The 14195-nt window shown below is 47.4% G+C and overlaps 1 protein-coding gene across 1 annotated transcript; it reads left to right on the top strand.

Moving 5' to 3' along the window:
* Positions 1 to 537: 537 nt before the first annotated feature.
* On the top strand, positions 538 to 12152 carry LOC118079518 (C-type lectin domain family 4 member D-like). Its single transcript, XM_088661172.1, has 6 exons — positions 538 to 628; positions 2624 to 2731; positions 5098 to 5184; positions 6719 to 6879; positions 9655 to 9758; positions 11987 to 12152. Exons 1-6 carry the CDS (start codon positions 538 to 540, stop codon positions 12150 to 12152), a joined length of 717 nt encoding a protein of 238 aa, XP_088517298.1.
* Positions 12153 to 14195: the final 2043 nt, after the last annotated feature.

Genomic DNA, 14195 nt, shown 5'->3' with positions numbered 1-14195 from the left:
GTATGAAATGAAGTCTGTCAGCCTTCCTAACAAGGCTAGGGAGGCTAGCAAATAGAAGGCTGGAGGCCTCTTTCTGTTCTTCCCTTGGGAGATATGCATTTGGGCCAATCTGCCCATTTTCCCAAACTATTGATTGTAAACTGCTTAGATTTCATTGTACAGCTCGATGATTACAAGACTTAACATCTGTGCATGCATTTGTTACAGATGGCAACACTTTACATTTGCTACGGTTTTTTAAAAAATTATTATTATTATTATTATTATTATTATTATTATTATTATTATTATTATTGTAAATAAGTAAATAAACCCCAGATGGGCAAAAGTGAACCTGATGGTAAATCTTTCCCTCGATGCGTCATCTTCACACTCATTGTTTTTCGTTTGTTTGTTTAATTTCTTCTTGTCATTCAAGCTATGGCGCCTAAACCGAAAGCAAAACCAAAGGCAAAGGCCCCTCCAAAGGCCCCTCCAAAGAAAAAAGGAGCCACACCAGCACAGCCACCGCCACCACGAAAACCTATCGTTCTTCTCATGAACGAAACCCGCGTGAAAGTCGTGTGGACTGTCATCACTATCGCTATAATAGCCTTAATCGGCGTGGCAATCGGGATGGGTGTTTCCTGTAAGTTCAGCTCCCCCTGATCCTGCACCCCCCTGCACCATCCTGAATAAATTGTCCTACTTGGGTTCTCCTGCTGAAGGGGGGCTAGATTCTCATTGCAGGGGTTTGGGGCTCGATGACCCTTTGGGTCCCTTCCAACTTTACAGTCACTATGACTATACCGTATAGGCCAGGCTGTTCCCTATGGCTGGGCAGTGTCTGGTTTCCAACATTGTGATACATCACCAGCTAAACATTTCGATATACCAATATATCACAATGTCTGAAATCAGGATGGAGCATTGGCTGGCTTCATGGCTTTCCCCACATTGCGATTTTTGCATAGCACACACATCATGGTCCGCGATATATTGCTAGGTCAAAAATTATGAAACCGATATCACGATATGGACTTCAAACTGGTTTTGGACAGTATGCCAATATATCTCCCTGCCCTAGTGAGCAAGGGAGCAGGGTTGGGCATCTAGAATGCACCTGTTGGCTGTGACCCTTGGTGAACATAATAATAATAATACTAATAATAATAATAAATTTTTTTTATTTATACCCCGCCCTCCCCAGTCAAAAACCGGGCTCAGGGCGGCTGACACCAACAGAACCACAATAAAACATAAAAACAATTAATTAAAATACAGATTAAAATACAGTATTAAAATTTAAAGTGCAGCCTCATTTCAAGTAGGCCATAAATCCAAGCCACGAGGGAGAAAAACACAGGGGTCAGGCTGAGTCTAACCCAAAGGCCAGGCGGAACAGCTCTGTCTTGCAGGCCCTGCGGAAAGATGACAAATCCCGCAGGGCCCTGGTCTCCTGGGAAAGAGCGTTCCACCAGGTTGGGGCCAGTACTGAAAAGGCCCTGGCTCTAGTAGAGGCCAATCTAGCCATCTTATGACTCGGGATCTCCAGAATATTATTATTTGTGGACCTTAAGGTCCTCCGCGGGGCATACCAGGAGAAGGTGACCGTTGGCAGGGCCCCTGGTCATGTGGCCAGAAGAGCTGGGTGTTCTTCATGGACAAGAGATGAGGCTTTCCCAAGTGGCCCCCTCAAGCCCTTTGCACTTTTGAGGGGTTCAAACCCAAGTACCCACTGCCGGCCTCTATGCCTGATGTTGCATGGATAGAGCTGCCATATGTCTGGAATTTCCTGGACATAGCTGGCAAAACTAAAAGCGATTTGAGATATTGCATACAAAACACACCAACCTTTTGTGTCCGGATTTTCGCTTTTTGAAATGTGGCAACCCTATGCATGGATCAACAGCAGATGAGAACCGTGGAGCCATCGCTTTGCAAACTTCAGTGCTAAACAGGTGGACATTGGGAGGGGACGGGGCAGTGAGAGTCACAACCCTTGGAGGACAGTGTTTCCCTTCAAGCTGCAGAACTCCTTCACACACACAACGCACCCAGAGAACTTTGTTTAAGACCTGGTGCTGGGTTTAAAAACCAATCAGTAATATAAATATTCTTTGGTGGGTCTAGCGATGGGGGAGAAACTCAGTCCAGGTAATTTGACACTGAATCTATCTGCACCAACATACAGCCGCCCTCAGAAATTAGCACATGTCTGAATTTTTTGATGCAGTACTCCAACCAGCATTTATGAAAATGTATAGAACACAGGAAATGTGCATAAAAATAAATGTTGCATTTAAAAGTCATTATAGGATGAATTTGTAAGATATTAGGAGAAAAATGTGGTACATTACCCAAAACTGCATACACAAATGTGCTTATTAGGAGCAATTCACAGGAGAATGCTGAAGAATTTTCACGAGTCTTTAAAAATGATAATAATTGCAAAATGCTTGAGAGAGATGGAGCATTGCATTTAAGATTAGAAAAATGGAGAGTATTGAAATGAAGATGATGTAAAATAATAATAATAATAATAATAATAATAATAATAATAATACTCCCATCTGACATTGGGGCAGAAATTGGGCACCTGCGAATCTTAGCACTCAACTCATCCTTGTCTTTATAACTTTAGATCTCAAGCTGAAAAAAGCACCTAAAGATCCTCGCACAGATCCATTGATCCAGCTAAGGAGCACAATGGCTGCTTCACTCAACCGTCCTAAGATCAATTCCGAAAATGGTAAGTAGAAGAGCAAGGCTGGGTTGTTCCTGACTGGGTTTTTAAAGGGGGTGGGGGCTGCTCCCATTCCACTGAAGCAAATATGAAGGAGCACCTTGAAGGCATCGCAGGTAAGACACAGATGTAGTAGACTTTTGGTTAGGCTTTACGGGAAATGTCACTTCTTCTGTGTACCCCAGGCATGCAAGTAACTCGTAACCTACATGCATTTAACTTGCAAGATTTCAAATTTACGTGCTGGGTGGCCTGTCAGTTGAAATTACATGAACTGAATGCGTGTAAGGCATAGCACTTCAAAACTCTTTTTGCACTGAGTTTTCCTGGCACAAGAAGAGCTTTTAAGCTCTCTACTTTATGTGCAATCCGCTTTATGTGCAATCCCTGGATCATAACCCCTGCACAACTTGTGGGTAACCTGTAATGAAACAAGAATTATAGGCGTCTCCTCTCTGCAAGGACCTGTTTCCAAAGCAGCCTGCTAGATTTATTATTTCCTTCTATTAATATGGCTGTAAAACCTATCTCTTTAACTCACTGCTGATGGCTAGCAGGATTCCAGGGAAAGCAGGAACTGAAGTAGAGCCCCTGAAAGGTCATTTGAGCAGCTGCAACAAGCAGGCACCCAGAGCTAGTAAAGGGGAAGCAGAGGAGTCATAGCAGCCCTGGGTCCTGGCTGATAGCATGAGCGATTCAGCAATCACTTTCAGGCAGAGCAACCTCGACCACCAAGGCCCTTTTCTGCTGTGAAGTCTGGAGTTTTCATTCCCTTTTGGACAACTGCTTCAAAGCCAACTCCAAAACTGATAGGACCAGGCAGGTGTTAGTCCCCATTTCCTATGAGTCGCCACTTTGTGTGGGGAGGGGGTGGGCCCCCATCCTGACAGGATGTCGTTAGGTGGAGACAGACGGTGGTTCACCACTCTTGGGCAGTTTGATTCAGTCTAATCTTGAACAATAGGCTCCTCACATTATTGCCATTACAGTATTGTTGGTTCACATTGACTGGATGGCAGACGGTGCGTATCTTGTGTATGTGGCTTGCAATACTGAGGTGCCCGGCTTAATACCTTAAGCTACTTCCCCACCAGCCCTCAAGCAGCCTCCTTGCAAAGCTAACCAAACTGAAGACGTTTTTAAAACCACATAGGCAATACTGGGGTGGAGCTTCTTCCTGGCTCATTAGATAGGAGGCAGTCAACAGTAGCCCAAAGGAACACACAAACTCCTGGCAAACCGGAATTCCCAATGCATTATTTCCCTCCAGTTAGACCCAGAAAAAAGCAACAACAGTTCCCTCCCCCTATAGATATCAGTAAGGTCTGAAACACAGGAGCAACTGCCCCATCTTTGCGGGCGACAGTTGCCAGCCAGTTGGAATCTATTGTCTCGTAGACCATAGAACCATAGAATGATTGAGCTGGAAGGGACCCCAAGGGTCATCACTAGTCCAAGGCAGGAATCTCAGCTCAAGCATCCATGAGAGATGGCCATCCAACCTCTGCTTAAAAGCCTCCAAGGAAGGGGAAGCCCACCACCTCCCGAAGGAGACTGCTCCACTTCCAATTGAAATTTCCATTTCTAATTTCCACTTCCACTTGAATTGAAGTTGCCTGACCCAGGCCCCACTTACAGCCACTAGAACCAAATGTCTCTCTCTCCTCTCCTGCTTCTCTGAACCTGCCGCCAAGCACACCTCGCAAAAAATCTTTTCCAAAATACAAACATAAACAGATACTTAAACAACGTTTTCCACCCTGCCCCAAAGTTCCCCTTATTTAATCTGCATTCTGCATCTCCCCAGAAGGTGGTGGACCCTCCTTCCTTGGAGGGGTTTAAGCAGAGGTTGGGTGGCCGTCTGTCAGGGATGCTTGAGCTGAGATTCCTGCATTGCAAGGGGTTGGATGACCTTTGGGAGTCCCTTCCAACTCTATGATTCTATGGTTTTTGCTTTTTCTTCCTGATACTGCTATCAGGGCTTGAATATTGCTTGTTTTAGTTTTGCCGGGGGCTGGGCTGGGCGGGTTCTGTTATATCTATATCTACCTATCTACCTATCTACCTATCTACCTATCTACCTATCTACCTATCTACCTATCTACCTATCTACCTACCTACCTACCTGTCTATCTATCTATCTATCTATCTATCTATCATCTATCTATCTATCTATCTATCTATCTATCTATCTATCTATCTATCTATCTATCATCTATCTATCTATCTGGTGTGTGTTTTGTTTTGTTCTCACACCAGACTTCCTTGGTTGGAAGTCTAAGATACTGTATAAATACTTAAATTTAACAAGCAAATTTGTCTGTGGTGGTGAAGGTGAAGAAGAAACCTTCTAACTGTGGGAATGCTTATAGCCATAAAGGTAGCGGAAGAAGTAAAGACATTGCCAGACCATTTAGATGAGGCTGAAAAGAACTACAGGAAACGGAAACTGAAGTACCGTAAGTAGCTGCATGCCTGAACTCGACACGTTTTGAGAATGTAAGGGTGAGCAAATGGCAAGCGGCGCAGGCTTGAATTGCAAAAAGGACACCCACCCCCACCCACCCCGGCTGGCACAAAGATCAAAGGCCGCTTTGGTTGAACGCCAGATGTTGGCACAGAGAGGAAGTTATGAACATTGGCTCTTGCACAAACAGATTGCGCAAACAGGCAGAAGCGTCTGCGTTTGAATATTTGATAGCATTTTATTGAAAGGCAGAAAACTAGATACAAAACAGAATCCTTTCCTTTTTTGCTTTTCTCTCTGTTGCATCCGCCACCACTGCTGTTCTCCTCAAACTGCCTGCCCTGCAGGAGTGTCAGCTTGGCCCCACAACTGTGGGTGCCCAGGGCCATGGGTGCCATGCAGTGTGCATGGCTCTGGCACCGAAATTTGTGAGTGCCCAGCCCCTTTGTGAGGAATTTTGTGGTTGCCCAAAGGAGTTGGCACCTTTGCTGGCACTTACTGTACCAAGGCCATACTGAATTCTTCTGAGCTCCAGTGTCCTGGAGCTTAGTCACCAGACCAGGTGCATGGCCTTGACCCAGGCATTTCAATTAACTGTTGCAGAGTGCATAAATTACTGGCAATGTCAGCATTCAGATATCTGGGCAGATGTATGCAAAGCCATCTCTCTCACGGTCAGACCTCTGTCACCTTCTTCTGCCCTCTGGGGATGGAAGCATGTGTCCATTTGGGTTTGTCTCAGCTTCTCATTTTTCTGGTCTTCTCGATATTTCCACATCCACTTGCGTTTTCTTTTTTTGTTTTTTTTTAAGAAAAGGTTCTCATGAAAACAAACCAGCATTTTGGAGCAATTTTCTTCCTCTTATGCACGTAGTCCTATGAAATTGTGCTTAATATATACTGTACTTTGCCAAAGCGATTTCAGCTCACAGGGTGCATTCTTGCATGCTACCTTCGTAAGACATAAGCATTTCAATGCAAACTTTACTTTAATATATGCATTTTTGGAAAATCCCTTGGGTGGAGAACTGAAATTCAAAATTCGGAGAATTTGGGGAATGGTTGTGTTTCAGGTCATGCGGTCTGGGAGGGTCATGGTTCTGCTGCAAGAGGACATTGGCTCCACCTAACTGTGGAGAAGAGCTCTAGATTTTAAGCATGTGCTGAAGTGATGGGTTGGAGTTCCTGGGCTCACAGAAAACGAGGAACGAGTTCTTCTAATGGGACCCAGATGTGGGTTCTGCAGCAATTCCCAATATTTCTTATATTTGGGGTCCCTCCCTTCCCCCAAGGAGCTCAGAGCAGCATGAATTGGATTATCCAATTTATTAGCACACGAACCCTTGGAGGTAGGTTAAGCTGCAAGAATTAGCCTACGTCACCCATTTCACCCATTGTTCCTCAGGGATGAGCAGGGGGTTGAATTCAACTATGCACAGAAGAGGATAATGTACTGTAGCTAGTACTGCATGCTGCATGCAGTACCAGCTACATTATTCTCTTCTTTCTACCCTATTTCTTCTCAGAAACCTTCTTCCTTAAAGGTGGGAAGTCTCCTGGTAGCTGGGATGCTTTTGGGAGGAATCTCTACTACATTTCAAAAGGAAAAAAGAGCTGGTACGATGCTGAGAATTTCTGCGAGTCCAGAAATGCCCACTTGGCCTCCATCCTGACTGATGAAGAACAGGTTATACACATCGACTTTTCTTCTTTCTGTTCTCACATGCAAATATTGTATGATTTCTTGCCTGCTTCCTAGCCACACATCCCATCTGGGTAGCTTGGTTGGTTAGAACGTGGTGCTAATAACACCAAGGTTGCAGGTGTGATCAGGGCCGGCTCTAGGGGTAGGCGGAAACCACGCTGCGCGCTGTGCCCGCCCACCAGCCGCGGGAAGAAATGGGGCGGGGTGGGGGCGCCGGAGCGATCTGCGCACCATGGTGCCAGGGCGCCCAACCAGCTTAAGATGGCCCTGGGTGTGATCCCAGTAAGGGACAGCTTCTTATTCCTGCATTGCAGGGGCTTGGGCTAGAAGATACTCAGGGGACCTTCCAACTCGATGGTTTTGCTATGATTCTGCCTTTGTAGCATCGATGCAATGGCTTGAAAATTCTGTCCCAGATAGTCCTGGGCTTCCATGAAAGCTTACAAGAGGCTCCTCAATTAAGTTAGAAATGACAGGTGGGCTTCACTGAAAGGCATTTGTCCCTCCACGCCTGACCTTTCATGAACAGGAGAACATGTTTCTTTGGCACAATCCCATTGCACATGCAGCGATGGTGAAGCCTAGTAGGCAACCTGTAGAGGCTCCATTACAGTTGTGTAAGCAGTTCCTTGGTTCAGAATCTGATGCGGAGAATTTTTTAAAATGAAAATTGTTTACAGTGGTACCTCGCTTAACGAATGCCCTGCTTAATGAAATTTCCGCTTAACGAAAGGTTTTTTCTAGTGGAGGTTGCCTCGCTAAACGAATTCATTTTACGAAAAATTCATCTAGCGAATCGCGGTTTCCCATAGGAATGCAATGAAATTCAATTAATGCGTTCCTATGGGCAATTTTTTTTAAAAAAAAATTCAATGCATTCCTATGGGATTCGCTAGACGAATTTTTCGTTATAAGAAAAGACCCGTGGAACGAATTAAATTCGTCTAGCGAGGCACCACTGTATGTGGGTTACACTGAACCTGTTGCAGATATTAATGCTGCGCAGTTTGAAGCAACTGGAAGCATAAGAACTGACGCCTTTGGAAATGAAGCCGTGTCCAGGGCCATAAAATATTATTCAAAGTTTTACTGGCAGAACTCTTCAAAAACAGAACATAAGCATCAAAGATACAATCAAAATGTCTATACTGTACATTGTATTGTGCTGTCCAGCACAGGCTCAACATCTTAGAACAGTTGAAATGATCCAGACACACCAGGAAGCAGAGATCTGTTTCTCCCCACAGCCTTCATTCCAGCCTCCATAGGCTTTAGGCTGCTTACTCTCCCTTCAGGAGAGCTTCATTTACAGCCTCATTCCATAGAGTTTAGGAGACAAAGGAAGCTTTCAAGGTGGCGAATTTGCAACCCAACGCCTCTCACATGATCTAAGGTTATAACACTCACATGTTAGCTACCAGAGAACAACAATCAGTTAATTCTCAACCAGGGCCGTCTTAAGCATATCCGGTGCCGTGGTGCGAAGATCCCTCTGCCGCCCCGCCCCCCCCCATTTCCCAGAGTTGTAGACCTTTTTTAGGAAGGGGTCCACAGAGTTGTTGACCTTTTTTAGGGAGCTGACACCACACTTGCATTTTATCTCTGCTTGGGAAAAGAAAACAGAAAACAGAAACAAACTGTTTTTGTTGCCCATTTATTGCGTGTCCAGGTCCCCAAACCACCCCTCAAAGTAAAACACATTCCACACAGAAATTTTTAAGGTTTTTGGCATAAATTTGGCCACAGCTTTATTAAAATACAAAATATGTGAGGGCCACGAGATCACAAGGGAGGGAAGGGGATCACGAAGGAAGGAGCCTCTCTCTCCCAGATGGCAGAAGGAAGCGGTGAGTCCGAGGGAGCGCGCAACCCAGGACCAGTCACACCCACCACTTGCAGCCTCCTCCGCAGGGCTCGCCCCTGCCCGCCCCCGCCTCTCCTTCGGAAAGTTCCAGAGCAGCTCCCCCACGCACGCGGCTACTGGGCACCCCAGCCCCTAATAAATACCCCCCACCTGTGCCTCGCCGGAGCCCGGCACTCAGCTGGCCCCAAGCAAAGGGCAGGGAGCAGCAGGAGAAGCCACGGCGGCAGCTGCAGTGGGCGGCGGCGGCAGAGAGGGTCTCCATCCCACCTCCCCGCGAAGCGCCAGGCAAACGGTGACTTCGGCCACTGCCACTCCTGAGGCAAGGGGACGAAGGGCGGGCGAAGGTGCACAGACGGCTCCTCCTCGCGCGTGCTCTCTTGAGCTGTTCTTTCGCTTTCCCTCAGACAGCGCGCTCGGCTCTCCCGAGTGCGAGGTGCTCGGCTGTGGGAGGAGGGAGCCAGAGGCCGCGGCGACTGCAGGGGGCAGGGGAAGAAGCTTTTCCCATTGGCCCCGCAGGCCACGCTCGAGGCATGGGCAGGGAAGTGGGGGCAGAGCAGCAGGCGCCCCTGGTGGCCAGGGGCCCTGGCGCATTGCACCACCCAGCCCAGGCTTAGAGACGGCCCTGTTCTCAACTCAGCAAGAGCTCAGAGTGCTCTTCTTCGCTTTAATATAGCCCCATGTTAAACCTTTCAGTAATATACCTTTAGCCATTTTCCATCTCTGTGGCAATTAAACCAATTAACAGAACCCAACTTTTCTTACCACACATTTAGGGTTATGTTGGCAAATCTGTGAAGGCTTACCGACATGTGTAACCCCAGGCAGGCTGCTGACTCTTTCTTGCCGCAGTGACCTGACACAATGTCAAGTGAGGTTGTTCCTTCTTTCTGCAGAACTTTGTCACTTCTCTGCTCAGTGACCCCACTTGGATCGGCCTCACAGATGAAACGGAGGAAGGCAAATGGGAATGGACAGATGGCTCCCAATTTGAAAAACAGTAAGTCTGAAGTAGGCAGTGTCGAGGAATTGTTCCCAAACGCTAGAGGAAAAGTCAAGTAACCTTGCAGAATTTGCTACAGCATTTCACATAGGAGTGTTTCCTGTCTCACGTACATTCCTGGACCAGGGAGGGGGGGAGGCACATAATGGAGTAAACCCCATAACACCTCCTTTCCATGTTCTAAGACATGGGTGTCAAACACAAGGCCCGGGGGCCAAATCCGGCCCGCCAGACCTCGTCATGTGGCCCGCCGAGCGCCCCAGCCAGCGGGACCCAGCAGCGGGACCTTGCTGCTGAAGTGCCGCGCCAACAAACAGCTGGGGCCGGGGGGGGTTAGAAAGTCGGCCAGAGCAGCGCTGCATGGAGCGCCCCGAGCCACAGCAGGAGGAGGAGGAGGCAGCTTGCCGGGTCAGCACCCGGCAGCGCCGCACGGAGAGTCCCGAGCCTCTGCGACGCAGCAGTGCTCTGTAGCACTCCTGCCACGGCTCGGCGCCTGGAAACGGCTGCTGCTGCTGCTGCTGCTGAAGCACAGACAAAGCACCCAGCAGCGCCGTGTGGAGGAGGAGGAGGATTCAAAGTGCTACAGAGCACTGCTGCGTCGCAGAGGCTCAGGACTCTCCGCACGGCGCTGCCGGGCACCGACCCGGCAAGCCGCCGCCTCCGCCTCCTCTTGCCTCACCTCCTCCTGCTGCGGCTCAGCCTCATGAACGTGAGCTCAGCAGCGGCTCAGCCTCCCGAATGTGCAACTCTGAGGCTTTACGCACTTCTCCTAAAACGGACACCCGCTGCCTCACGCTGCACGGGAAATGCTTTTTGCCCCTGGGTACCTTCGCGCTCTTTTCTGGCGCTGAAACAAGGCAGCGACCCCCCCCTTCCCTTTCTTTCTTCCTCTCTCGTTCTTATTCTTTCTTTCCCTCTCCTTCCTTCCTTCTTTATCTCTGTCTTCTCTCCCTCTTTCTTTTTCTTTCCTTCTTTATTCCCTCTTTCCTACTCTTCTTTCTCTCACCTCTTTCCTTCCTCTCTCCCTCCTGCTCCCTCTTTTCTTCCTTCCTTCCTTCCTTCCTTCCTTCCTTCCTTCCTTCCTTCCTTCCGTCCTTCCCATCTTTCTTCCTCTCCCTCATTCTTATTCTTTCTTTCCCTCTACTTCCTTCCTTCTTTCTCCCTTTCCGTCTTCTCTCCCTCTTTCTTTTTCTTTCCTTTTTTATTCCCTTCCTTATTTCCTACTCTTCTTTCTCTCCCCTCTTTCCTTCCTTCCTCTCTCCCTCCCACTGCCTCTTTTCTTCCTTCCTTCCTTCCTCCCTCCCTCCCTTCCTCCCTCCCCTCCCCTCCCCTCCCTCTCCCTCTCCTCAGAAACATAGGATGCTGCTTTATACTTCTGGCCCTTAAACCCTGGAACCAGGAGAGCAGCTCCAGTGAGTCAACCTCAGCCAGTCCCTTTGGTGAAGGGTGGTGGCTCACTGGCAGAACATCTGTCCTGCATGCAGAAGGACCCCAGCATCTCCAGGTACTAGTAGCTCTGCAAAGGTCCTGCATGAAACCCTAGCGAGCCTCCACCACCCAGTGCAGTTACCAAAAATCATTTTTCAATAAATTGTACAATAATTGTGCATTTGAATATCTACTTGCCATTATTCTGACTATGTTTCTGCTTTCAGAGCTAGTTATTACTTACATTATTACAAAAAACAGTAATAATTGAATGCAGTGACAATAATTTATGATAATAAAGAGTGGACACATAGTACTACAGATACAACCGGCCCTTTGAGGGTGACCAAACTGCTGATGCGGCCCCCGATGAATTTGAGTTTGACACCCCTGTTCTAAGATATGCACTGTAGTGTATTATGGTCTTCAGGTGGTTCTTTCCCATGTATAGAAGAGCACACTTACTTGCCTGTCAAATGTCCCATGCTATTCAGAATCTTGTAAGGGTCCAAATACAGCCTCTCTTCTTCCTGGGAAAATGAGGCACCCACCCCATAGTTATGTTGAGGTGTGGTTAAGTTTCTGTGTTACGCTTCCCAACTTGCAGGGATTTCTTTTTTTAAAAAAAATTAATAATGTTGGGGAGCATCTAAAAATGGTGGCCCTCCTGCCTCACACAATCCAAGGGTGCTGCACCCCATTCTCACCCCACAGGTCTCGGGCATGCCTTGCTTCCTCCTCATTGGTAGACCCAGCCTGTCTCTACCATTTCTGTTTAATGGGAAGTCTTTCCGCAGGTATTGGTCTCACAAACAGCCTGCCTACAGACGGCACAACGGAGTAGTAGAGCAGGATTGTGTCTCCATCGTGCCTACGAGTAACAACTATAACTGGAACGATGCCTACTGTCATGAACAGCACAGATGGGTTTGTAAGGAAAATCTGGATATTGAAGAACTGTAAAGTTGGGGGAACCAAATCTTGAGTGAAGACAGGAATGCATTGCATTTCACCCTCCAACCCCATGGAAAGTCTTCAGAGCTACAGAATAAACATAAACATCCTATTCCACTCAAGCACCGTTCCTTTAGCTGCCTGAAACCAAGAGAGATTAGAATGTGCTTTGTTATTATCCGTTGGCTGTGGGGATCTCTTTCTCAAGTGATGGGTACCTGGAAACTGGAGCCTACTGGACCTGGCAGGGCTGCTAGTGAGTCACAGAGCATGACCAGCTGTTCTGGTGCTTGTGAGGAATTCCCAGTTTCCCACCCCTCACTGCTTTAGCAACAGAGGCGCTCTCTCCCTGTGCTTCTCTTCAAACGGGAGTAAACCTCCAGTGTCCAAATTGGACTTGTCTCCAGGGTACCTCAGGGCTCTGCGTTCGAAACCTATTGCCACCAGTGGGGTCTCCCTCCCTGGGATCCCTACTGCTACAGTGTGCCTCTCCCTTAGGCAACTATGTGGCTCCTTCGGCTTTGCTAACCAGCCCTTTGTATGACAGGAGAAAAAGCAAACAGTTTCCTCTTCACAGGTAGGTAGCCGTGTTGGTCTGGATTGAAGTAAAATAAAAAAATTCCTTCAGTAGCACCTTAAAGACCAACTAAGTTTTTATTTTGGTATGAGCTTTCGTGTGCATGCACACTTCTTCACGAAAGCTCATACCAAAATAAAAACTTAGTTGGTCTTTAAGGTGCTACTGAAGGAATTTTTTTAGTTTCCTCTTCCACAGGAAAGCTTTGTTCTCGCCTCTTAGTCACACCTCTGAAGGTACTGAGACACTGCAAGAATCCACGAACGTTTAGGCACATTTAACTTTATTATTTAACTTGAAAAGATGGATTTCTCTGGTTCTTAAAAGTGCATATCTTCTTTTCATATAACACAGACTTGTTAATACATCTCCTGCATCTTGATAATGGTTATCACCTTTCTTCCCATCCACCCAGACCTAACCTCCTGCTCCCTCTCTAACACTCCACTCCCCCAACTGCCAACCCCCAACGGCCTTTCAACGGTTGTTCCCCCTCCATTTAGAACACCGTCTAGCTCCGCCTCCCAGGGAACACCTGCCTATCATGGGAGTGATAGGTTAACCCCATGATGAACCGGAATCATCATCAGGCACTATTCCGCCACAGTGCTCTTTCCAGATACAATGGACCCTTACATACCCTCCAACATTTCTCCGATGAAAAGAGAGACATTCCCTTCAATATTTCTCTGATGAAAATAGGGTGCCCTAAGGAAAAGTGGGACATTCTGGAGTAAAATCAGAAACTGGGACAGCTCCTGTAAATCCGGGACTGTCTTTGGAAAACAGGGATACTTGGAGGGTCTTCACTTAAGTGTTTGTTTAGTCGTTTAGTCGTGTCCAACTCTTCGTGACCCCATGGACCAGAGCACGCCAGGCACTCCTGTCTTGCACTGCCTCCCGCAGTTTGGTCAAACTCATGTTCGTAGCTTCGAGAACACTGTCCAACCATCTTGTCCTCTGTCGCCCCTTCTCCTAGTGCCCTCAATGTTTCCCAACCTCAGGGTCTTTTCCAATGATTCTTCTCTTCTCATGAGGTGGCCCAAGTATTGGGGGCTCAGCTTCATGATCTGTCCTTCCAGTGAGCACTCAGGGCTGATTTCCTTCAGAATGGATAGGTTTGATCTTCTTGCAGACCATGGGACTCTCAAGAGTCTCCTCCAACGCCATAATTCAAAAGCATCAATTCTTCGGCGATCAGCCTTCTTTATGGTCCAGCTCTCACTTCCATACATCACTACTGGGAAAACCATAGCTTTAACTATACGGACCTTTGTAGGCAAGGTGATGTCTCTGCTTTTTAAGATGCTGTCTAGGTTTGTCATTGCTTTTCTCCCAAGAAGCAGGCGTCTTTTAATTTTGTGACTGCTGTCACTTAAGTGCTGCAGTTGCACTAATACCTAACTAAATTTACCTGGCTTTGGGAAGGCAGCACAAGGGCTGGGGGGGCATGAAAGGGTTGCCACTTTCCTCCC

This window comes from Zootoca vivipara, chromosome Z1, assembly GCF_965207765.1.
Source record: "Zootoca vivipara chromosome Z1, rZooViv2.hap1.1, whole genome shotgun sequence".
In the NCBI taxonomy this organism is placed as follows: domain Eukaryota; kingdom Metazoa; phylum Chordata; class Lepidosauria; order Squamata; family Lacertidae; genus Zootoca; species Zootoca vivipara.
The sequence above is the reverse complement of the archived record's forward strand: the minus strand, read 5'-3'. Positions and strand labels throughout refer to the sequence as shown.

Coding starts and splice junctions, on each gene's coding strand:
- LOC118079518 (XM_088661172.1), top strand. CDS start 538: ATGAACGAAACCCGCGTGAAAGTCGTGTGGACTGTCATCACTATCGCT. Junction 629..2,623: donor AATCGGGATGGGTGTTTCCT/GTAAGTTCAGCT, acceptor TTATAACTTTAG/ATCTCAAGCTGAAAAAAGCA. Junction 6,880..9,654: donor TCCTGACTGATGAAGAACAG/GTTATACACATC, acceptor TTCTTTCTGCAG/AACTTTGTCACTTCTCTGCT.